Source organism: Gadus chalcogrammus, chromosome 11, assembly GCF_026213295.1.
Source record: "Gadus chalcogrammus isolate NIFS_2021 chromosome 11, NIFS_Gcha_1.0, whole genome shotgun sequence".
NCBI classification, from domain to species: Eukaryota; Metazoa; Chordata; class Actinopteri; order Gadiformes; family Gadidae; genus Gadus; species Gadus chalcogrammus.
The window spans coordinates 7,419,555-7,443,836 of NC_079422.1; the positions used below are offsets into that span (position 1 = coordinate 7,419,555).

Here is a 24,282-nt window from a genome sequence, read left to right on the forward strand (position 1 = left end):
TTTGCTATATACCTTTAAAACAACACATTACAAATAAAAGTAGTTGATAATAATAATAATAATAATTTTAATTAGCATTATTATTGTTATTAGTAGTATTACTGTTATTCTTGAACGTGTGTGTGTGTGTGTGTGTGTGTGTGTGTGTGTGTGTGTGTGTGTGTGTGTGTGTGTGTGTGTGTGTGTGTGTGTGTGTGTGTGTGGTGTGTGTGTGTGTGTGTGTGTGTGTGTGTGTGTGTGTGTGTGTGTGTGTGTGTGTGTGTGTGTGTGTCTGTGTATGTGTCTGTGTGCGTGCAACTTTTTTTTGATCTTTTAAGATCAAAATCTTAAATAAAATATATTTTATATTATAACATATATTTCCATGAATCCATTGGCTAGTTATAGTAGCAATAGTAGTAGGCTTTAAGGAGTGGTAGTTGGCTAGTAACAGTAGCTGTAGTAGTAGTATTAGTAGCAGGCAACTACTAGTAGTAGTAGTAGCTTTAGTAGTAGTACCTGTGGCAAGGTAGTAGTATTTTAGGCTAGTAATAATAGCTGTAGTAGTAGGAGGAGGCTAGTAATAGTAGCTGTAGTAGTAGTAGTAGTAGGCTAGTAGTAGTAGCAGCTGTAGTAGTAGTAGTAGGCTAGTAACAGTAGCAGTAGGCTAGTAGCAGTAGCAGCTGTAGTAGTAGTAGTAATAGTAGGATAGTATTAGTAGCTGTGTAGAGTACGCCTGGTATTATTTCAAACATTGTTTTTTTTCCACAGTTATAGAGCTTTATATGGATATATAGATATAGATATGATCATGTGTGTACAAGAAGGACGGATAATCAGACACATTATTTACCCATAATCTGATGTGGAAAGTGCCACAGTGCCCTCTAGTGGCCACGGCGGATGGGTGTCCGCGACAGGCTTCTGGCTTTGTTGTTCTGAGGTTGACCGACGTTCTAGTTCGTGTCATAAACGGGTTTTCGTGTGAGTGTGAGGTGATCCGATAGGTCATGGTTTGCTATCGTGTTGTTTAATCATGAATCGGCTAATGTTGTGCATACCAAGGCGTTTGGTTTGCGTGTAGTATTTATGCGCTCGACAGTCGTTTGTCTCGTACAAGTAGTTGGTCTGTAACCCCTCGAATGTAACATGCTTTGTAGACCTCCCGCGGAATTCTCGGTTCAATCTGTCTGATCCCGGCGCCACCAGGTAGGTTTGTACCTGGGATCTTTCAGTTTCTCTTTTTGATCTGTAATGCCCTCAACCCTAAGATCTGTATTCTGTGTGGGAAATGGGCCATTTATTAACAAGTTAGTGTTTCTGATGTAGGCTACACCCAGACCGTCACTACTGCTGTTTGAAAACTAACACTAGTTATTTCTTTATTTAGATCGGCGAGGTCCTGTCATAAATATCCGCCCCTAAAGATACAACGTATGTCCTTGTAGTCAGACGTACATCCGCGTAGTTAGTTGTGTATTTCTTTGTAGAACCCTCTTTTACATCAGGCCTACCTCATGAGAGAATCATGGCGTTTAGCCTATGTTACATTCCTCCTATTCATAGTCATCTACATATCGTGTTCATGTCTGTTTAGGGCAGGCAGGTATGGTTGTTCCTTGTTACGATACGTGTTACCACACTACCACACACTGTGCTTCCAAGCAGCGTTTGACAATACCCACATGATGATGACATCAAGGCCATGTGAGGGTTTATAGTGAGTGGGATTCTGACTCGCAGTTCTGCCTCAGCGCAGGCGACACTTCACGTGAAGAAGCGAATGGTTGTGGATCTGTTGCTCGATCGTCTTATCAACATCAGGGTACACTGAACTTTTCTGTTTCATTTACAGACCAACATGGAGGTGGATCTCGACGGATTATTTTTAAGTAACACGTCACTCGATTATGGAGACTACACGCACAAAGAGGAAGGCGACCCAGACTCCGCAACCGTTTTCCTGCCGTTCCTGTGCTCCCTAGCCCTGATAATCGGTCTCCCGGGGCTTGCTCTACTTCTGACTCTTCTTGTCCGCAAGAGACGTCATTGGAGTGTTATGGATATCTTTGCCCTCCACCTGGCTGTGGCGGATGGTCTGATGTTGGGGACCCTGCCCTTCTGGGCTGCGCAGGCTGTTCGCCCCAGCGGATGGACCTTCGGTACCCCCTTCTGCAAGATTAGCGGAGCTGTCTTTCATGTAGGTATACCTGGAATTGAAATTGTATTCTTTGCTTTATTGCTGTTCTTTGTTTCCTGTAAATATAGCCTACACTGTGTGTATTTCAAACATAGTTTTAAACAAAGCAGTTGCATCTATGGGATCTGGACATCATCTTTGTGTTTTGTTACTTTGTGCAATTTTGTGCATTAAGACTTAAACAATCAATTTAACTTGATCAACTTAATAATCTTTAATCATATTGGAATGTATGTACTGATTAATATAATGGTTTGGGGAGGGCTGCAGTGTATCTTGAAACTGAAAAGTCAGATCTGTGCGACCAGTAACCAATATCACTTTAACTGTAATGTGGGAGAGATTTTAGGAATTTGGCCATTGGCCAATATATCCTTGGAGATACAAACAGAACGAGGTCACTGGACTCTATTCTGTTGATCAACCCAAGTCACCCTGAGTGAAGTACTTTTGCTTTCCCAGTAGAGAACGAGATGGATTGTTATGAGAATAGAAAGGGTCTGCATCCTGTTTTCCTCTAAGGGAATTTGTTTTACTGTGTTGAACAGTATGTTATTCAGTTTTATAACTCTGTTTCCCTTCTTCTTCCCTTTCCCTTTCTGTTTCAATCTACCCTCCTCTCCTCCTCGCTCTCTTTTGCTCGCTCCCTCCCTCTAACTGTCTCTTTCTCTTTCTCTTTCTCTATCTCTGTCTTTTTCTCTCTTGGTTTCTGTTCCTCTGTAATTCCCCCTCTCTACCTTTTATGCTCACAGATCAACTTCTTCTGTGGGATCTTCCTGTTGGTCTGCATGAGCCTTGACCGCTACCTCTCCATCTTCCGCTCCACTCACTTCTTCTCCCGCAGGAAGCCCTGGATGGTGCAGGCCAGCTGCCTGTCAGTATGGCTCCTCTCCCTGCTCCTCTCCATCCCTGACTGGGTCTTCTTGGAGGTGGGACGCAGACCAGAGTGTGTTCACCTCTACCCCCCGCCTGCTCCTCGGTCCGGTGTCGACTGGCGCCTGGCCTCTCGCCTGCTCCACCACATCGTGGGCTTCATCCTGCCCTCTGCCGTCTTGATCTTCTGCTGCTCCTGCTTCCTTCTGCGGCTTGGGCGAGGACCCCGCCTGGACCTCCAGAATCAGAGAGCCCTTAGGCTCCTCCTGGGCTTGGTGGGGTTGTTCCTTCTCTGCTGGACGCCCTACAACCTGTCCCTGTTGGCGCACACCGTCCGTGGCACTGAGCAGCGTCCGGAGCCGGAGGGCGGCGACAGTGGCGGTGCTTATGGGTCACCCACCAGCGCCCTGGGGAAAGGCCTGCTCCTCATGTTTGCTCTTGGCTGTTTCCACGCCTGCCTCCAGCCCCTGCTCTACTTTGGCCTGTGCAACAACGTCAGGAGAGCGGTGCTGGAGACGCTTTATTGCGTACCGCCAGTGGAGAAGGCCGACTCCAGCCGCACTCTGTGGGAGCTTGGTCTCGAAGAGGAACCGCTGCCGCAGCAGAACCGAGAGGAGGTGGTACCGCTGAACAAGAACCGGGAGGAGGAGGCAGCTCAGGCCGAGACCAGGGCCACAGAGCAGCAGATCTCTGCGGAGGAGGTCGCGCTAAACCAAAACCAAGAGGAGGAGTCAGCCCTGACCCAGGCCAGGGTCGCAGAGCAGCAGGATCACCAAGCCAATGCTGACCATGATGAAGTGGATGGGAGAGCATGACTTTTTCGCCCACACAGGAAATATTTATTTGTTTCCCTTTCATGAACAGGAAGGTACTTTAAGGGTCAAAGGGTTCACGGGCGGGGGACAGTCCTACATGTTGAAATCAATCATGAATAAATGCACTTTAAGCTGCATGTGGTCATGGAACTTTTACATGGGGTAAGAACTGTAAGGCTACACATGTGGCTGTAATAATGCATTATCAGGGAATATTGTTTTATGATATCGTAAAGGGTTTATATATATATCTATATTAGGAAGTGAGTGGCCAGAGTTGTTTTTCTTGGACAATCAACTTAAAATCCACTTTTAAGAGGTGAAAACATATTCAGTGTCACATTTTATTGAGCAAAATTTGCGGTACAAATTTCAGACCATGTATCAGTATTGCCGATCCATATTCTAACGAATCGCGATTAGGCTCAAAACATCTGAATTGAGATTAAGACCGGCAGTCAAAATACGACTCTGCTGTTAAATGGTACAGCTTTAATGGGATCCTTTTTGGCCAGTGTAGCGCAAAATCGATGGGATGTTTTTTATTGCTTTTGATATTTTGTTTTCTTATTTATTTTGCTATGAATGTTTGTGTTTATAGTAATTACGATAATTGATATGGTGTTATATTGTCATTATATGGTAATCATTGATTGAAAAGACTGGAGTATTTTTCAGAATGGACAATTAACTTTGTTTTTACTTTCCATTTGAGTTATTAGTTTAAATCCCTGTGTAAATGGGGTCAGCTCTGGGCCGGTTCGTTTAACCCCTTCTTTCTTCCCTTCGGCTTTAAGGGGTTTTCTTTGTTGCAACATGCGTCGGCAGACAAGACAACACAAGCAGGCGGCTGATGTCATCAGTCAGGTGACGGGACGGAGGGAAGGGTGAGGGAGACAGAGGGAGGCAATGAGAAGAGCATTGTGTGTCGCTACCGTGTTGTCGCCATCAACATGATAGCCATCACTCGTGTTTGTTTGGTGGTGTGAGCTCCGAGACGGGTGTGGCTTGCTCTGTTCCCTAAAAAAACAACAACATATAGGGAGAGTATAGGAGGACGGATCTGCGTAGAAAAAATTAAATTAATTGTTTTTGAAAAAATATTAACAGTCTACAACAGGGGTCAGCAACCTTTTCAACATGCAATGCCAGTTTGACATTTACTCGTTAATGAGTGTGCCTTAAGCAACAATATATAAAAAATGACGCTGAATTATGACAAAGTGACCAAAAACATTTCCAGAAGACCTGATATTGTACTATTTCCATATAGTCCGCAATCATGCATCAACATTTTAAATGATTTTTTGGTTTGGTAATTGCATTTCAGAAACATTCAGAAACTCATTCAAAACATATTTGCACTGTGAGAAATGTAAAAAACAAGAATATATGAGAATGCTGGAACCATTCACATTAATATCTTTAAGACATGTACAGCTTTGCAAAACCATGTGAAGGCAATGCATACAGGCCACTTGCAACAATATTTTAAATATTTTCTTCTCTATTACTCACAAAATAGGTTTAAAAACTATTAATTGATCCCTTGGAGAACACTGCTTTCTGTAACTAATTTAAACATATTTGCACTGGAAGGAAATGCCCAAAACAGAATAAAGTTGTTGTTTTTTAAGTTTGCCAATGATTATGCTGCCCCGTGCCAGTGGTGGCACGCGTGCCTATTGCCAACCCCTGGTCTACAATAATACTTTTTTGTCATCCCTTTCTGCATAAAATGTCGTACGTTAGGCAGACCTGCTTCCATAGAGTGTTTATTGAAAAGAAGTATATATGAAACGGGTATCAACCAGAAACACGAAGGGAAGTTGAATGAAAGGTGTAGAATCTTTCTTTTGAACTTATCGTAGCACAATCAGTCGAGGAGGAGTAGAAGACATGCATCTTTTTGTTGAGCCACGTCAGTGCGGGGGCCCACCCAACCACAGGCAGTGGCGTGTTTCCTTCTCTTTTCTCTTGAAACTGTACTCGACCCCTTGAGAAACAGCCCTCAGGGAGAGCTTCGAGCTGTGCCGAAGTAGGAAGTATGCCTGTGACCGCTGCTTGGTGATACATCCATCTCCCTCATTTGTGGTCTTGTGTTTCATCGGTCTATGTCCTCACCACTTGGTCTTTGTCGTGTTAAGTATCACTTCTGGATGAATGGTCACATCCGTTTTCAAGAGATATGCAGAGTTTAGAAATACAGCTGCCATTCACTATTTAGACAATTAACAGACGCTTTCAGCCCAAGGAATGAAGCACTGCAGCAACTAAGCATTGTTAAACAATGTCATCATGGTATGAGTGAGGACTAGGTTCCTCTGTCTATACCAGAGGAACTACAGTATGGCCAATCAAATGAGAGACTGGTATCGAAAGGAACAATCAATCATATCCGATGGCTGCTAAAACTGAGGCTTCCGTGCTTGTAATTTACTGTCTCATAAAAGCCTCAGTTAGAATCACATGTTTAGGTGGATTGTTTTGCGGTTTCACATTCACTTGCAGATGGTGGGGCTTTACTAGACCTTGACTTTTAAAGTAGAGGTTTACCCATGTGTTACATTGGCAGAAGATATTTGGTATATGACTGAACATTGTTCTGCCAGCTTTGAACTTTATTTCAATGTACCTTAGGTACTCAAGAATACATTTAACACATTTGTTTATTAAAATACACATGACTGCTTCTTGAAGGCTTGTTTTATTATTTTACTGTATCCATTACATTTTTACACTAGACAAATATGTGATGGTTAAACTGCCTTTATATGTTGACAGTGCATGTGTGCCAACTTTTCAGTTCATTATGCATAACAAATAGTTGTATGTTATTTCAGCACATATTATTAACATTTACCAAATTGACTATATTGATACAAAATGTGACAATGATTTCTGACGATAAAAATCATTGACCACCTCATTGAAAACACAGACCAACAGAAACTGAAAATAAAGTTTAAAACCTTGGACCTCCATTCCACAACCCGTAATTATTATCTTCTGCTCATTTGATGTTGGATCCTCCTGGGTCTGAAATAAAGAATTATATATACACGTTTGTCGAACAGTCTGTACCTATAAAAATAAGGCATGGCATTTTATTACTCAATAATAGGATAGCAAAAATATGAGCAAAGAAAGCAAGACACTTTGGAGCTTTATGCTTGGTTAAAATAATACTGTTGTTCTCCACTCTGAATTACCGCTTCCGGTCCCCAAACTGTTACCAGCGCTCTCTGCTGAACCTTAGTCTCAGACTCGCTCAGATAGCCATGGAGTTGGAGGTGTGGCCGGACTCGGACCAGCTGGAACTCCTTCTGGAGCTGGCAGCGGACTGTAACCAGGCCCTGGTCTTCACCCTGCAGCCCAGAGACCTGAGCATCTTTAGGAGCTGGTGGCGGAACTTGACGCCCATGAAGGCATACAGCACAGGGTTCAGGCTGCAGTGGAAGTAGGCCAGGCAGGCCGTGACGATGATGGCCTTGTTCAAGGAATTTCTGCTAGTGCAGGAGTGTTCCATGGTGTGGTTCATGTGCAGCGTGTCAATCATCAAGGTGACATTGTAGGGCGTCCAGCAGACAAAGAAGACCACCACCAGCGCCAGGATGACTAAGACAGCCCTCTGCTTCTGGAAGCCGTGGGGGCCCTGTCGAAGCCGCAGAAGGATGCAGGAGTAGCAGAAGATCAAGATGGCGGAGGGCAGGACGAAGCCCAAGATGTGGTAGAACAGACGAGACACCAGGCGCCAGTCGATGTCCGACTGAGAGCGGAGAGGATAGTCATGAATGCACTCTACTTTGCTCCCAATGCGCTTGTCGTTTATGGCCTTCAGGAAGACCCAGTCAGGGATGGAGAGGAGCAGGGAGAGGAGCCATACTGACAGGCAGCTGGCCTGCACCATCCAGGGCTTCCTGCGGGAGTACATGTGTGTAGCGTGGACGATGGACAGGTAGCGGTCCAGGCTGATGCAGGCCAACAGGAAGATCCCGCAGTAGAAGTTGATCTGGGAGAACAAGCACAGAGGTGTGAATGCATTTAGCACTTAGAGGAACTGCTCTGCTATTATGTTCGAAAAACTTCTCAAGGTGTCTAAATAGATCATCTAAGCTTGTTGAAAGTGAAAACAAGCCTTTATGTGTTCTGTTTAAACCAAAGCCTACCGTGAACAGAGCTCCAGCGACCTTGCAGAAAGGGGTCCCAAACACCCACCCTACAGGGGTGGCCTGCGTGGCCCAGAAGGGCAGGGTCACCAGCAGCAGGCTGTCGGCTACTCCCAGGTGCACGATGAAGTTGTCGGTCACACTCCAGGTGTTGCTCCTCCGACCCAGAACCCAGAGAAGCAGGCTGTTCCCCAGGAGCCCGACCAGGAGCGCCAGAGAGTAGACGACTGGGATGAACACTGCCTCGAAGTTAATGTCTTCCTGAAAGTCACATACCATACCCGCGCAACAGTCTTCATTGTCGAAATACTCGTCGTCCGAATAGTTGTTATTTGACAGATATAAATGGTCTTCCTCGTTCAGCTCCATTTGTTCAATCTTTTAAACACTGGAAGGATTGAAAATAGAAAAAAGTTATGTAACAGAAATAATATATCTAAATTATGTACTATTATCTTTTAACCACACGGTGGCAGCATGTTCAAGTGCCTTACAAGATATCCGATGATACGTGTTCTCAAAAAAAACATTTAAATTTCCCCTCTGGGATTAATACAGTACCATCTTATGTTATGTCATATGATTGTATAGGCCTATTATAGCAATTCATTATGATATCAATCGGGGAAAGATCAACGGGCACCAAGTATACAATAAAATAAGAAATTACTTAATTCAAGAAATACTGAACGAGATATAGGCCTATTAGTTCTTGAGTTAATAGTAGATTGTAAAAGTTCAATATAATTGCAGATAGAATAATATTTTTATGTTATAAGATAATAAACTATTGTACAGTACTAGTAGTAGATAGGGTAACTATTATTAATATTATCATTATCAACAATTAGTAGACTGCTTCACATCTTAGCCCATGTATATGTATACATATATATAGATATTTTTTTTAGACACAGTCATTCATAAGAGCATATATAAGAGTAATTCAACATTCAATTTAGAAGATAAACATTATACAGATTAATTTGCTCATTCCACTAATAAATAGCAGACGTCTCAGAGTAGTAGTAGTAGTAAAGTAAAGCCTCACCAAATGTGACAACTGGCGTTCACTCGATGCACTTATGCTTGAGGCTGCAAACCACACAATAGCTCGAGCATACGACAGTGAGCAGTTATAGATGAAGGCAGTCGCAAATAGGAAGTAGTGACTATAGACATATGTAGATCGTTTTTTGACAAATCCTAGAACACACTTCTTACATTTCAGAGAGGAGAATCCATTAACATGAAAAAAATAAAGCGTATAATTGTTTATACATTACACATACACATAAAAATACAAATAGAATGAAATATTTATGATGAAAGTAATTAAATAACATGTTCCAGTCGCCAGAAGAAAACATTGCTATTTGTATGTTTCTGCAAACCACAAATGCATTGCACCTCAATGTTTATAAACACAAAAATATATCTTCATAAAATATATATATATATTATAAATACATTTTACATCAACGTTACTCGATAAGTGTATGTATACAACTTAGTGTGTTTTAACTGTTTTGCATTTTCTATGCACTTTTGGTGTCCTGAGGGTATGGGGTAGGCTATTTTCTGGTTATGAGCCACCAACATTTTTACATTTTATTAGGCCTACTCAACACAGCAATCCTCCAGCCCCCCAGGCCTGGTATGCATGCACATGCACTGGTTGTTGCATCAACATCTTTGTTGGTGGTCACCAGAGACTGTTCTTTTTAAGACATCTTAAAAAATGTAAAGTGTCCAAGGCTGGGATGCTTCAATTCTATAGGGTTGTGATAGAGAATATCCTAACTTTCTCTATATCACTGTGTGTGTGTGAAAGTCTTCAACGGATGATAAGTCTGGTCTGGAGACGGTAGGTCAGCATCCAGAATCATTGGGCTAGACCTTCCCAACATCAGTGACATCTACAACACCTGATATTCTTTGATTCATCACACCCTGCTAATTCCCTTTTCCTCTACCATCAGGCAAAATACTAAGAAGCATCAGGTCCAGATCCATCCGCTTGTCCAATAGCACCTATCTGAAGGCTGTGCAGGCTTAATTCCAACAAACACTCCTTATCTGCTCTGCTTACAAAGCTATGTCCTCCTCCTAAGGGTACTTAAATGCATTAGCACTTTGTCTTAGCTACCTTTATTTATTGTATTTTCACTCTGGTAACAATGCATGTATCTAGTTTTAATGTGATGTATTTTGTGTATGTCCAGTCAGACTTGTTGTCTCCCTTGTTCTGTGTGGTATTGTACTGTCCTGTGTGAGCCAAATCACCAAAATGAATTCCACACGACTGCGTTGCTTGGCAATAATAAAGACTTGACTTTAGACTTGACTTGACTGAAAGGTTGGGTATGGGATTTGCGAAACGCCAGCAGATTTTGAAAATACACAACTCAAATGGTCCTACCCCCTCTCCTTCAACGCTGACTCTGACTCCACCCATTACAAGTACCTGGACGCGCAATCATGCACGAGCGCGAACACAGATGCGCGAGATCGAGCCAGGCTAGCGTAGGTTTTCGTTAAACAACATGGCAACATTAAAAAAAAAACATGGGGAAGGTGGCGTCTTGTCTGCCATGGAAATTGTCTTCTACTGCTAGGTCCAAATGTGGATTAACTAGTTCCAGTAGCTACCGCAGGATAACGACAAGCAGGAGCTTGCTCTGGGTCACGAGTACTGCACAAAGGGGTCGCGCGCGGGGGAGGGGGAGTGCAGTACGACCGTTTGATTGACGTACTTACTGTCCAATGCAACTCGGTGGCTATGGAAATCATTGGCTGGAGTTTTTCGAGCCCTGCCCGTTCCATAGATGATTGACTTGTTTAATTTTCATGTCAGTACTTTTAGCTCAGTGGCTGTAAGTGGGTTATGATAAGGATTTCAAGTAATTCTGCAAAAAAGGCCAAAAAAGCGAATTCCATAGCCAACCTTTAACATGATTGTATTATTAGAACACAATACAACCCCAGAAATGATTGTTTATTGGTCCCTGTGATTGGAACGGGACTCAGTGATAAGATACATTAATGTTTCATCTGTAAGCACAGTTCACGTTGCTTACGAGTTCATCAGTTCTAAGTAAAGTGTAATTTACACAAGCCATCATTTGGTATCATCAGCCTTCTTGGTGGACTTTAATCATTAATCTGCAAATTGGTAAATTACCGAAGAGCACGATTAAGATGATGAATCTTCATCTGGGTTTGTGTAAATGACAGAATACGTAGAACTCATAAACTCGTAAACAACGTGAACAGTACTTACATTCTAAACATTAATGTACCTTATCACAGCGTCCTGTTCCAATCACAGGAAACATGCAAGAACCAATCAATTCAGGCGGTTGTTTAGAATATTGTTTTCATATAACAGGTTCATGTACAGGGCAAGTTTTCAAATACCTTTTTTAGGGCCGTTCGGGGTTGCCAGGCACCACATGCTGAAGACATTATTGATTCATTGTGATTGTTGAAGTAAAGAAACACGACTATTTATAGCCATTCCCAAGCCATAACCCAAACGCCCACCAGGTCTCACAACGGGCACACGGGTTTAGAGAAGTACAAAAGAACAACACGGAAGGCTCTCTACTAGCCAAACAGGAATTCTTATGTTTCTCTGATGTAATGAGGAACTGTTGGGGACAGTTTGATATTGTTTTGCCTCATGCTGTTTCCCCCCTGCCTGTCAGAGCCCTGACTCTGCCCCCCCGCCATGTCCCGTCATGGGCTATAGGAGCCATCTTTCTGAAAATGGTCACACCCAGGTCATACAATTTTACGACAGAGAATGGTGATGTATTTTGCAGAAACAGCAAGCATGGATTAAAACCCACAGAGTCATTGCAACCATAGGTAAACAGAGAGGATGCCCCGATAATGGAGTGCACACCGAGTGTTATGGATACATCTAAGGTGGTTCAGAATCACAGGTCAAAGTAGACTAGGGAGCATGCTGCTCATCACTACCTGTAGTCATGGATTGAAAAGACTAAACAGTACATAGCTTACCAGCCAATGTTTTGAAAGGTGTAGTTGACTGTACTTGTTTTTCAATTTCCATTTCATACAGCACTGGGAATGCCCTTGCCAGTAAACACAAATAAGTTTTAAAATTTAAATTCCGAATCAAGGTTCCTGCACCTGATTTTCTTTTTGTATTGCCGAAAGGAACGGTCCATTCGGCAGATAGTCATATTCCAGAATTCCAGAATGTAATCCCGTAGGACTGTTTCTGATTGAATCATGACATGGCAGAAGATATGGAGAAATATCTGAAACAGTTTCACTCACTGGCCATAGATGAGACAGCCGTCATAACTTACACAAGCCATCTGGCAGACACAGACGATTTTGAGACACGAGAGGAACTGCTTTGCTTGATCGGCATGCTTGACTATTAGAGGGGATGCCATTTTTAAGGAAGTTTGTACAGCAATGCAGGACTATGGTTTATTGCTCGAAAAACTGGGTTGCATGACAACTGTGGTGCACCAGTGATGGTTGTATTGCAAAGGGGTTTGGTGGCACAAGTTGAAAGGGAAATTATGCATTTCCACCTTGATTTAATGATTAAATTACTTGTGAGTGGATAATCTAACAGGCTAATGTGTGTGCACAGTTGCTGCAGTTGAATCTGAAAGCTGACCACGGAGACCTGGTTTACTACTAGGAAGTGCGCTGGTTGAGCAAAATGCAAATTTATGAACTTATGGAGACAAAGGGGAAATCAGTGTCCCTTCTGAGTGTCAATGTGTTTTGGCGTTCGTGGTTGACATTTGAAACTGCATAGGTCCACCAGCTTATGCATTCACTTCTATTGCGATAATTTAAAACTAATGTTACCTGTAGCATTCTCTGTAGCAGAGTATGAGCAGTCTGTGCATTGTTCCTGGATATATTAAACAAGCACTTTCAAGATGTCAAAACAAAAGAGCAGGATTTGCACATATTTGCCCACTGGGTGTCTGACTGTTAATGACGTGCACGATTATCAACTTGGAGGTTCAATCCCTACAGGAAGTGATGCAATCCTTCACTGAGAGGTTGTCAGAAGATACAAAAACACACAATTAGATGTATCTAGAATTACTTTTGAGTAGGATAGAGACATCTGGTCTCTTTTATATGAAAGGGGGCTTAAGGACCTTCTCATCAAGTGATGAAAATGATCGTTGGGAAGATCCTGTGTCTCTTTTATACAAAAGAGGGCCTCAGGTAGATAAAGTATAGGATAATTAAATTGGGGGCTCTATCCCTACAGGAAGTGACTAAAAAAGCATCATCAAATGCTTAATTGAAATGCATTGGAAATGAAAGGCTATAAATCTATCTAAGTTCATAGGAAAAAGGTAGGAACTTGGCCATTAAACCTAACAACCAGGGGACACCTTGGGACCGCTCTGTGGAAATCTCAGGTGTCATGGTGAAATAAGGTCTGGGTGCAGCACTGTAATAACGCTGCTCATTGAGATCAAAATAAAAGGAGGCTTTGGTGGTGAAATGCACCCCCTGGGTTCGAAATGGCAAAAGTTTGGTATGTGATTCCCAGTCAGGCCCTGGAACAAGGTTGTCAGGGTGGTAGGGCCGTCCTTTCTACAAAAAACATCTCCTATCTTACACCACCTTCTGGTCGACTAGTTCTCATGGCCCATGATTCCGAGAGGGTCGCCAAAATAACGGCCCGTTTGAGCTATCCTTTTTCAGCAAGAGCTAAAAGTCAAAATCTCGGTTATTAAACTCATTCCCCTTATACGTGTGACCGCCAGCCATTTCGTTTGAGGTCAAGAGAGACGCAGCGCCAGTGCAGAACCTATCTCTTTGTAGGTGTAAAGTCATCTGTTAAATAGCAGTTGCCAGGTTGTCATGCCGCATAGTTTGGAGAGGCGGGATAAATTGGAGGAGGATGAGGAGAGGATAATTATACCAGCTGTTTTGTGTCGTCAAAGCATTCTCTGTGACAGATTAGAGAATGCTCATGCTGAGGGGAAATACCCAAGAAACTTGTGTATTTAGGCTTGTATCGTTTTTCCGGTTTGGGATCAAAACTGTCTGCTGCCACATCCCTTACTAGCTTTTTACAGTACAATTTGATCATTATTGCTGGTGAAGGTCTGGGAAGAATATCGGCTCCCATGATGGATTTTATTATTGATTTTATTACCATATTTCCAACAAAAATGTATTAACATGCTTGGCTCTTCGAAAAGTTAATGGTTTAGAAATTTATGTCGTTTTGTACTTGAAATTTATTAGCTAATAATTTCTGAGACAAAATTATTAACATTTATTATTGGTTACACTAATACCTCACTCTCGAGTCCTTTGTTAAGACCTAAATAGGAGTTTACATAGAACTATAAGTGTGTGTGCCTAATAGGGAACTATTGTTACAGATGTAAAAAAAAATAAGAAAAAAAGAAAAGCATTCCAATAAACACCTTGATCCATGTTATGGTCTTATAATTGCATTGTCACTTCATATTTATTATGATGAATATGCACATGAAATATAACATAACATGTTACATATCTATGGAGGTAGATTTGTGTCTTTATTATGCAATCATAAATAATAGGTTTGAGAGCAAAACTTTCCACACTGCAATCAAAAAATAGGTTTAAGAGCAAAACTTTCCACACTGCAATCAAAAAATAGATTTGAGGGCAAAACTATCGACACTGCAATCAAAACATGTTTTATTGCAAGATAAATGAATGTGATAAAAAAAATATTAATGGGAATCCAAAAGCTTTGTTTGCAAACCCAAAAGTTTTGTTTGCAAATCCAAAAGTTTTGTTTGCGAATCCAAAAGTTTTGTTTGCGAATCAAAAAGCTTTGTTTGCGAATCCGAAAGTTTTGCTTGCGAATCCAAAAGCTTTGCTTGCTGTTGAGCTGTCAGCCGACAAGGAGACCATGGCAGAGGAGAGCAGGGCGATGTTGTTGACCGCCGCCGCGGATTGAGAGGCACAAACAAACACCCTGTCCGTCAGGCCGACAATCTGCTTCTGGAGGCGGTCGGGGGGCAGCGGCTTTTCGGATGTTGCCAAGCTGTCACTGCGATCGAGACTGGCCAATAGAGACGTGTCTTACATCTTTCGGCGTAGGTCCCGCCCACGAGATTCAGCTCAACAGCAAGCAAAGCTTTTGGATTCGCAAGCAAAACTTTCGGATTCGCAAACAAAGCTTTTTGATTCGCAAACAAAACTTTTGGATTCGCAAACAAAACTTTTGGATTTGCAAACAAAACTTTTGGGTTTGCAAACAAAACTTTTGGATTCCCATTAATATTTTTTTTATCACATTAATTTATCTTGCAATAAAACATTTTTTGATTGCAGTGTCGATAGTTTTGCTCTCAAATCAATTTTTTGATTGCAGTGTGGAAAGTTTTGCTCTTAAACCTATTTTTTGATTGCAGTGTGGAAAGTTTTGCTCTCAAACCTATTATTTTTGATTGCATAATAAAGACACAAATCTACCTCCATACATATCAATGTTCCATGTTCCTCCATATCAATTATATCAAAGCAAGTGGGAGAATAAGTATACTATGTAATTACTTCTGTTGAAATTATATTGCACTAATTACATGTATAAATACTCTAGCAAGGCCACTGTAATGTAAAGTGTTACCAAACAGGTTTTAAATTTTAACATATTAGAGGGTGTTTGTTTTATGTATTAGTCCTGATTTGACAATTAATCAGTTTAACAATGTGACCGTGACGTAAGAGTTGGACCCCTTGAAAGACAGCAAAACCTATTGTCTTTGCAAGATGAGACACTACAAATTGTAGCACACAATGTAACCATAATCCATTCGTAGTTAACACTTTCATTATGCATGACCATTTCCCTATTCCTGTTGTACACCACAGTACCACTTTAGGCTATTTGTTCAGGCCACCCCTCTTGTATTAACCGGAGCAAATATTGGAGCTTCTCGTTGCCGCTGCCTCTGCTCGGAGGCTGTAAATCCTCTTTGATGCTGACAGCATGCTGCTCATCACAGCTGCGACAAAACACTCAATTTCCATGTGATTGTCTTGGCTGTGTTTGGTGTCTCTCTGTGGTCTTCTGGACTGTGGGTATTCCATGGCTGTGGTCTTTTCCCAATGTGTACCTGCAGGGCCGTTGCTACAATTCCTGGGCCCCTAGACAAGATTTACTGATGGGCCCCCCTGCGCTGAATTGTTGACGGGGGGGGGGGGGGGGGGGAAGGAGCAATTGTTGACCGGGGAGAACAATTGTTGACGGGGGGGGGGGGGGGGGGGGGTACTATGGTAGTACTATGGGCTGTGATATAATAATAATTTAGAATAATTTTTTTTTTATTTTTTTTTATTTTTTGTGGGCCCCCCCTGGGCTGTGGGCCCCCTGAATCGTCATCACCTTTCACCCCTTATCGACGGCCCTGTGTACCTGACTACATCCTGGTTGAACCTTGTCAAACACACGAGAAGTCTCTGGAAGCGGATCAACACATTGTCGAGATCTTTGGAGATCATCAGTGGCATGAGGGTTTTGTGATCTTGGTCAGTTTGAAGGCAGGTAGGCCGTACTCCTCCAACCTCTACGACGCCCCAACTCTTCTTTTGTTTTACCTCTCTGAGCACACCTCGCGTTGGAATGGAGCTCCAACAGGTCACCGCTTATCCCGTGTTCAGGATTCTTTGAATAGTTTGAAGGCTGCCTACTGTGCTGGAGCTCCTCTACAGAACAGGCTCTCTCTGCTTCCTAGGTCCTAAACCTGCTGCTCCTCCAGCACGTCATATCAATAGTGAAGTTCAGGATTAGCTCGATTTGGGCGTAGCCTCTGTGGTATGTCCTTGTCAAGAATTCCCAACATGAGTTGGTCCCTGATTTCCTCCAGAATCCAATTATGATATATAATGATAATTATCTCATAAATCCGATACATTATACTTTTTTTGTTGCAGTAGTCATGCACTTCCACATCATCCACAACATCCTTGACATCCCTGACAGCACTACCGCTTTTCTTCCGATATCTTCTGCACAACGATACAGCTGGCCTTGACAACAACTATACAACTGATTTGAAGAAGTGGAAGAAGAAGTGGTTATTCATAACAGAAAAGTGCGGTAGTATCTGTAACTTACACATAATTATCTAAGCTTATTCATTGATATACACACCCACTTGGATTTCTGTTCGCATTATTAAGCTGCGATAAGTAGCTAATATAAATTCTCTTTTGCAAAGACCACAATCGATACAAAGATCACACCAAACAGTTTCCCATGTATTAAGATATGTTGTATATGTTAAAACTAAATAGTTTGATACTACAGCTGTGTTGATGTTTTGTTTCACCATGGGGATCTTAACTTCGCTGTGTATAGTCAACACTTACTGAAACATTGTCACAGAAAAGTTGGATTTCCCTTCCTGTGGTCAATCAGTGAAAAGCCCTATTTCAGTATTGTCTCTCTTGTCCATGGATGTATAATCAGCTTGTGTCTTTAAACATTTTAAGCAACAGCGAAGAGGTTAAAGGTGCTTGGTGTTCCGCTGTATCTCAACTCATGGAAAACGAAAGCGAGAGTGCAAGTCAAAAACATCATACATTACCAATGGCTATAATCTGTCACAGAAAATGCTTTGACGACACAAAACAGCTGGTATAATTATCCTCTCCTCATCCTCCTCCAATTTATCCCGCCTCTCCAAACTATGTGGCATGACAACCTGGCAACTGCTATTTAACAGATGACTTTACACCTACCAAGAGATAGGTTCTGCACTGGCGCTGCGTCTCTCTTGACCTCAAACGAAACGGGTGGCGGTCACATGTATAATGTATTTTACTGTGGGTTTTTGCCCATTAGTCAGGCTATTAGTAAGTATAGCCTTCCGACAGTATGTGGTTAGTACAGAGACCTAAATCTGCAAAGAAAACTAGGGTGTTATATTTTACTGATTCATCAAGGTGTTAAAATTGGGGTTTTATGCAACACATTTACACATACTTACTCAAAAACACCCCTGCATCTTTTTGTGTAGAAAGGTGCAAACATTTATTGTCATTACATGTTGACATGTAATGTAAATGTTATGGAAAACCTGATCATCATTGTTTTCATTTTAAATCGTGCCATTTCATGATTGGCGACCACTTTAAGACGTGCTCCTAATGTCAGATACATCATTTATATAGAAATCTCTATTCCTCTCTTATTATGTCTGACAGACACTTCCTCCTCTCTCTTCCTTCAAAACACAGACGCACACGCATACAAACATGCAAACATGTACAGAACACATACACACACACACACACGCAATGTTATTTTCACAAATTCACACCTGTGAAACCGTTTTTTTTTTCTAAGGCTCTTTTTTCGGTCACATTGTGAATCCTCCCCATCTTGTTGCTTTCTTTTATTTCACACCTTTTTTCATGTTCCTGTTGCATGCTGTGCACCTGCTGTATTTGTGGTAAAGAGCACCTTATGTGCAGCACTTGGACATTAAGCTCTGCTTGACTAAGCACAGACTCATCACAGCACCTAAACCGTGGATGTAACCTTCAAACCTGTGTTGTTTTCTCTCTTTATTGTACTGTTTCTCAGAATGAATGGCCTCATACATGTAGAACCGTATATGCACACACAAACACATACACACACTGTCTACCAGCGACTACTAAATAATAATTTAAGGACCTATACTCTTTCTCTCTCCGTCTCTCCTGTATTTATTGTATTAAATATGATTTTTGTATTATTATGATTAATTATTGTACTTATTGAAAATGTGTTGAACATGAGCACGTCTTGTTATTTATCTATTCTGAAATAACAAAATGAAGGCGGGGGGGGATGCATAATTGATAAATGGGAAGACCCCTATCTCCCACTTCTAATTGTCACCAATGGCTGTCCATGTTTTCATTGCTAGGCTGCTGTCTTTGAGAACGTTTATGAGAGCCAAGTGGGATGTAGAAACATGCTGTTACCTGATTTCATTCGCTATTATGCATAGCCGGGTACTTACCGGTGCGACTCATATTTATTTTTCAGTCCAAAGGTTAACAGATGGCTTCGGCTTTGGTGGAAACATTAAGGTACAACAATTGGTCACCTTTACGAAATGTTTTGGATGCTTCTGAGCCTGACCTGGACACATAGTGAACCCAGGTATTTTATTAACTAATAAGTAATGGTTCATTCATAACTATCTTGGCCTACACAGCATTGCATTCTATATGTTTTTGACACCACCCAATTATTAACTTTGCCAATAAAGTCTGCCATATGTAATCGGGGACGCTGACTCTGCTGAATAATTCAAATGCTAACTTTAAACCTACACCTTTGCTCTCTCATTTGGCTCCTATAGGAGTGTCCCTCAGCTCTCGTTACAGATAAACAACCTGTTAGCCAGCAGTAGCAAACCCCTGCTGCCGCTGGGTGTTGGATTGGTGCCCTACATGTTCCTTGCCCACCCTGCCACTGCTCTTACCATGTCTTTAGTGTGTTGCCTGTATCGTGAGTGGACACCTGGCCCCCAATCCCTACAAGCTTGTCCACCAGCCAGTGCCCCATCAACATGGAAATTACTAATAAAAAATAAATGAATCGTACTTTAAATGATTGCTTCTAAAATGTATGTAAATTATGGCACCTATTGCCCTCCTAACCATGCCATGAAGGAGGGACCCCCACACTGTGTTCCTTCTCAAAGTTTCTTCCCGATAATGAATGTACTTTTGTCTTACCCTTTGGGGGCTAGAGTTAGGGGATGTCATAAACATATGTCCTGAGATTAAGCGTAATTTTGCTGCCTCCAGTATTGTGGTTTGAGGGCTAGATAAGACTCGAGAAGTGGTAAAGGTTCAACAGGATAGTGTTTGCAGAAACACAAGGTGAAACACGCGCACTCTGGATGTGGTTCATGAAGCAACTATCGGATGGGGGGGAGGGGGGATGGTATAGAAAGCCCTTCGGGTTGCTGGCTGGCATATGCAAAGGTTTCAGATCCTAAAGACAGAGAAGGATAACTTTACAAATCTCGTCTTTGGTTATTGTTGAGCTTCCTTCCGTTTTTCTACCTGCAGACCCCCACTGTTTTAATTTGGTTATATAGCTTAGATATCCAACATACAATTCTTTCTAAATCCTTCTCCTATCTTGGTTAACTCAGTCTTCAATTGCATAAAAAACATGTCATTAGATATTCAATCTTACAACCTCTCCCACACTTTTATTGAGCAACTGTCTCCCCGCCTATTTTGCTTGTCTGTCTGGTTTGCTTTCTTTATGACCATCTTTCGGTCCGTTTTTCTCTCTGCATGTCTGTAGAAATCGCCATGTCAAAAGGAAACCTTTTTGCATGTTTATGGTACATGACTGACTAAATAACCAAGTAGGTAACAAACCAACTATATTTAGTTTGAGTTTCTTGTTAGCAAGTAGCAGTTTTATGATCAATATATAAGATATTATAACATAAGATAAGTTCAACATTTTATGATACCATACAATACCATGCATACATCTATATGATAGGTTAAATGTGGGAAAATGACTAATATAATGACTTTAGTGTGTTCCCCACCACCTCCGATAACCCTGGTCAGCCACAGATTGACAAGAAAAAAATATTTTTTTGCTGTTGCTTTGGAGGATGTTATTATGAAGCCATTTGATCTCAAGTGATCTTCCTGTGTTTGCCAATCCTATATGATGTGGTGATCAGCTGTCATGCATTTCTTATCAATGGATAAAACTCATGTCTTTCATCTTCTTTCTCAGATTAAATGTGTTAAATTTGCATTTTTTAGGTGGTTTTTACTATTTATTTCATTGTGTTTTGCTGCAGGCATATGCTGCTGTGATATTTTGGTCAAGTCTCAATCATAAAAGGGACTGTAAAAGGTTCCAGACATAAAAATATGTATGCAGACATGCGGATAATTTTTTGGTGAAGAGGACTCTCCCTCTTGGTCGGAGATTGTATTACATCTCGAACGACCTCGCTCTCGTTTGTGTCTGCACGGACATTTACTGTCAATCTTTAGTCTATGTTATATACATGATAAGATGTGTTCCCAAGAATTTAATCCAATACCAATTTAAGATTAATTTACGATTCCTATAAAGTTGTACAATCCTGTGCAAATGTGTACTCATACGGAGGTGCAATGCATTCACTTGAGAAAAAAATAAATAATTAACTAGGTCATTATCTAAGAACTCAGATATTTTAACCATGGACCTATTAAAGGATTTTAACCCTAAACGTTTTCATTGTTTGCTGTTTTGGGCTGGGAGTTTTAGGAAGGAGGGGGCGTGTTATCCACATGGTGTCATGGACGTCAGACTACTACCTCTTCCGATGAACATAACGCCTGCGTTCAGCAGTGCTGAACGTGCATATGGGGAGACACAAGACTTTTAGGCTGATTAGCAGCAGCAACCGTACTCCAAGCAGGTGGAGCATCTCTTGGGATTTGAGGTATCTCGTAGATTCAGAGAAACTGAGCAGAATATATTTTTGCCATGAAAACTTATCGCAGAATTCTGACACATTCGCATGTGGAATACAAAACAAAATATGACTAGGGGAGTAGCCTTTTTGTGGTAGAGGAACGAGAATCTCGCGAGAGATAATATTGCTACACAGCGTGGTTTTGCTTTGGCAACGCGAGATCAAGCTGAGCGTGTAGGCTACTGCTACAACAGATACTACTGGCGTAGTTCTAGAGTAAACTCAACTATCACTCTGGTAAATAACTTATTTTCTCACTCATACGAATTACCACTATTTTGTCAAACAAATAAGACCCGTCATACAGTAGGCCTACTGTACGTTGAATATATCGCTGAAACAAGCAAACTTACAACCGAATAATTATCGTTCCTTGCATTTTAAAGTGAAAGTAAACCCGTATAAGGCCTTGGATCGATGGAAGAACCTATGGACCAAGATACGTCTAAAGGGCGCTCGCCTCTGGAACAGGACTTGACTTGTTCCGTCTGCCTCGACCTCTATCGGGACCCTGTGCTTTTAACTTGCAGTCATAGCTTCTGCAGCGAGTGTCTGAAGAATGCCTGGAAGTCCAATCTGAAGAAGTGTCCCTTATGCAAGGCTGCATTCGAGGGAGAGCAGCCGACCCCCAACCGTGCGCTCAATGACACCTGCGAGTCTTTCCGTAGGGAGAAAAAATGGCAGAATAGACACAATCCTGCTCAGCAGAGTATTTGCCGCATGCACGGAGATGTATTTCAGATCTACTGTATGAAAGACCAAGAACTGCTGTGTCCTAAATGTGTGACACAGCACCCGTATCACGAGATTGTCCCCCTACAAGACGGATTGACCTACTGCAAGGTAAATATGCGTTACTATGTAATGCAAGAATTATCATATCGACTTATGTATTTATTTATCCAACGTCTATGTGACTATCTGATTACAGGAACAACTTGACTTCAAAATAAAGATTTTGGAGAAAAAATGGAGATTGTACAAGAACAACACAAAAAGTTTCACCAATACAAAGGAGTTTATCGAGGTAAAACCCCTCGCACACCATCTTAAATTCTCCTTACTATTATTTAGCTTCCAATTCATGCCAAACATTGCAAGGTTCAACAGCCATATAAACACCCATTCATCCATCTGGGTAGAGTGGACACTCAAGACATTCAAAATATGGAAATGGCTGATCAACATCACACATGCTGGTCAACTAGTGTCCCTGTAAGAGCCATTAGTCATCCGAAATGATGTACCTATAGACATCCTGTGTGCATCCTTCCCCCAGCACCAGGCCGGGCAGGCTGCAGAGAGCATCAAGGCTGAGTTTCAGAGGCTCCACAAAGCACTGGATGCAGAGCAGGAGGCCCGCCTGCAGGCCCTTGCAGCTGAGGAGCGGGAGAAGACCGGCACCATGGTGGCCATGGTGGCGCAGGCCAATGAGGGCATCGCCTCTCTGACCCCAATCATACAGAATCTGAAGAGGGAGATGGGGGACGAAGACGTCACCTTCATGCAGGTGACTCGGTTGTTGTCGATGATGAGGATTGGTTTTGTGGAATTGTGGCATTCTTCAGACATGCTGTTGGTTTTTGGAAAAGTAAGTTTACTAACTGTGTTTTATATATTTCAGAAATTTCCACTCTTGAAGGACAGGTAAACAGGTTATCCTGACGCGTGCACACACACACACACACACACACACACACACACACACACACACACACACACACACACACACACACACACACACACACACACACACACACACACACACACACACACACACACACACACACACACACACACACACACACACACCGTTGTACAAGAAGAGGTCAATCTGACCAACCAATACAGGCCTGCTGCGTCACACTTTTTTTTACATCATATTCAGACAGATACATTATGTTATGCATTCATATTTATTCTTTTATTCTAATTCTTGTTTTGAAAAACTTGATTAATGCTTGACCCCAACCCGTTGGCCAGTTGACTAGACCTACCTGTTAACCAATATAGATTTGATATAACATAGATATGTTAATATCTATGTTTTTGATCCCAAGGGGGTTGATATATGTTAAATAGAAGTTGTACATTGTGTTGTGTGTTGTGTTTCTTAGTGCCCAGTGGCCTCATGAAGACCTCCAGCATCCTCCAGGAGCTCTGCTGGACATGGGAAAGCATGTGGGCTCCCTAGGCTTCAACATCTGGAAAAATATGCAGGCCCATGTCCAATACAGTGAGTGCATGACATTCTTTTAGCAGGGCTTTGGATGATCTAACAGTGCTACCATACTAAGGCCCTGTCCACACGGAGCCGAAATGGGCGAAAACGATCCGGTTTCGATTTATTTGGTTCGGGAATATCTCTGTAAAGACGGATTCATTGCGAAACCACATCGAGCTATAGAAACGCTGTAGTAAATATTCAAGGCGCTGGGACTCAACAGAAAAAAGTGGAGCGCATCAAGCCTGCGCGCATACAGCCTGCACGCTGTATACAAACACTCAGTGGTGAGGAGATTATTTTTTATTGTACAGTTAGTAATTACATTTATCAAGGGGCTGTATTTAAAGCTATAAAAAGAATACAAATAAAGAAATCGAATCAAAATATAATTCAACGCAACTCTGACGTCGCCCAGCTGGTGGGGGGGCAATGACGTAATCGTTTCATTTCAGGCGTCTACACGAATCCTAACATGAAACCG

At 41.9% G+C, this 24,282-nt stretch overlaps 2 protein-coding genes across 4 annotated transcripts; one reads left to right on the forward strand and one right to left on the reverse strand.

Moving 5' to 3' along the window:
- The first annotated feature begins 856 nt into the window (after nt 1-856).
- On the forward strand, nt 857-7,067 carry LOC130391882 (C-X-C chemokine receptor type 3-like). Of its 2 annotated transcripts, none has more exons than XM_056602207.1 (3): nt 857-1,188; nt 1,835-2,179; nt 2,932-7,064. In XM_056602207.1, the coding sequence occupies exons 2-3, from the start codon at nt 1,841-1,843 to the stop codon at nt 3,865-3,867; spliced, it is 1,275 nt and encodes a 424-aa protein (XP_056458182.1). In that variant the 5' UTR covers nt 857-1,188; nt 1,835-1,840; the 3' UTR covers nt 3,868-7,064. The 2 variants fall into 2 exon arrangements, with proteins under 2 accessions (XP_056458182.1, XP_056458183.1); XM_056602208.1 differs by lacking the exon at nt 857-1,188 and adding an exon at nt 1,199-1,585 and having other exon boundaries at nt 2,932-7,067.
- On the reverse strand, nt 6,443-11,510 carry cxcr3.1 (chemokine (C-X-C motif) receptor 3, tandem duplicate 1). 2 transcript variants are annotated; one of them, XM_056602210.1, is made up of 3 exons: nt 11,457-11,510; nt 8,037-8,297; nt 6,443-7,879 (listed from the first exon to the last, which is right to left on the reverse strand). In XM_056602210.1, the coding sequence occupies exons 1-3, from the start codon at nt 11,502-11,504 to the stop codon at nt 7,139-7,141; spliced, it is 1,050 nt and encodes a 349-aa protein (XP_056458185.1). In that variant the 5' UTR covers nt 11,505-11,510; the 3' UTR covers nt 6,443-7,138. The 2 variants fall into 2 exon arrangements, with proteins under 2 accessions (XP_056458185.1, XP_056458184.1); XM_056602209.1 differs by lacking the exon at nt 11,457-11,510 and adding an exon at nt 9,088-9,166 and having other exon boundaries at nt 8,037-8,424.
- Between the last annotated feature and the right edge of the window lie 12,772 nt (nt 11,511-24,282).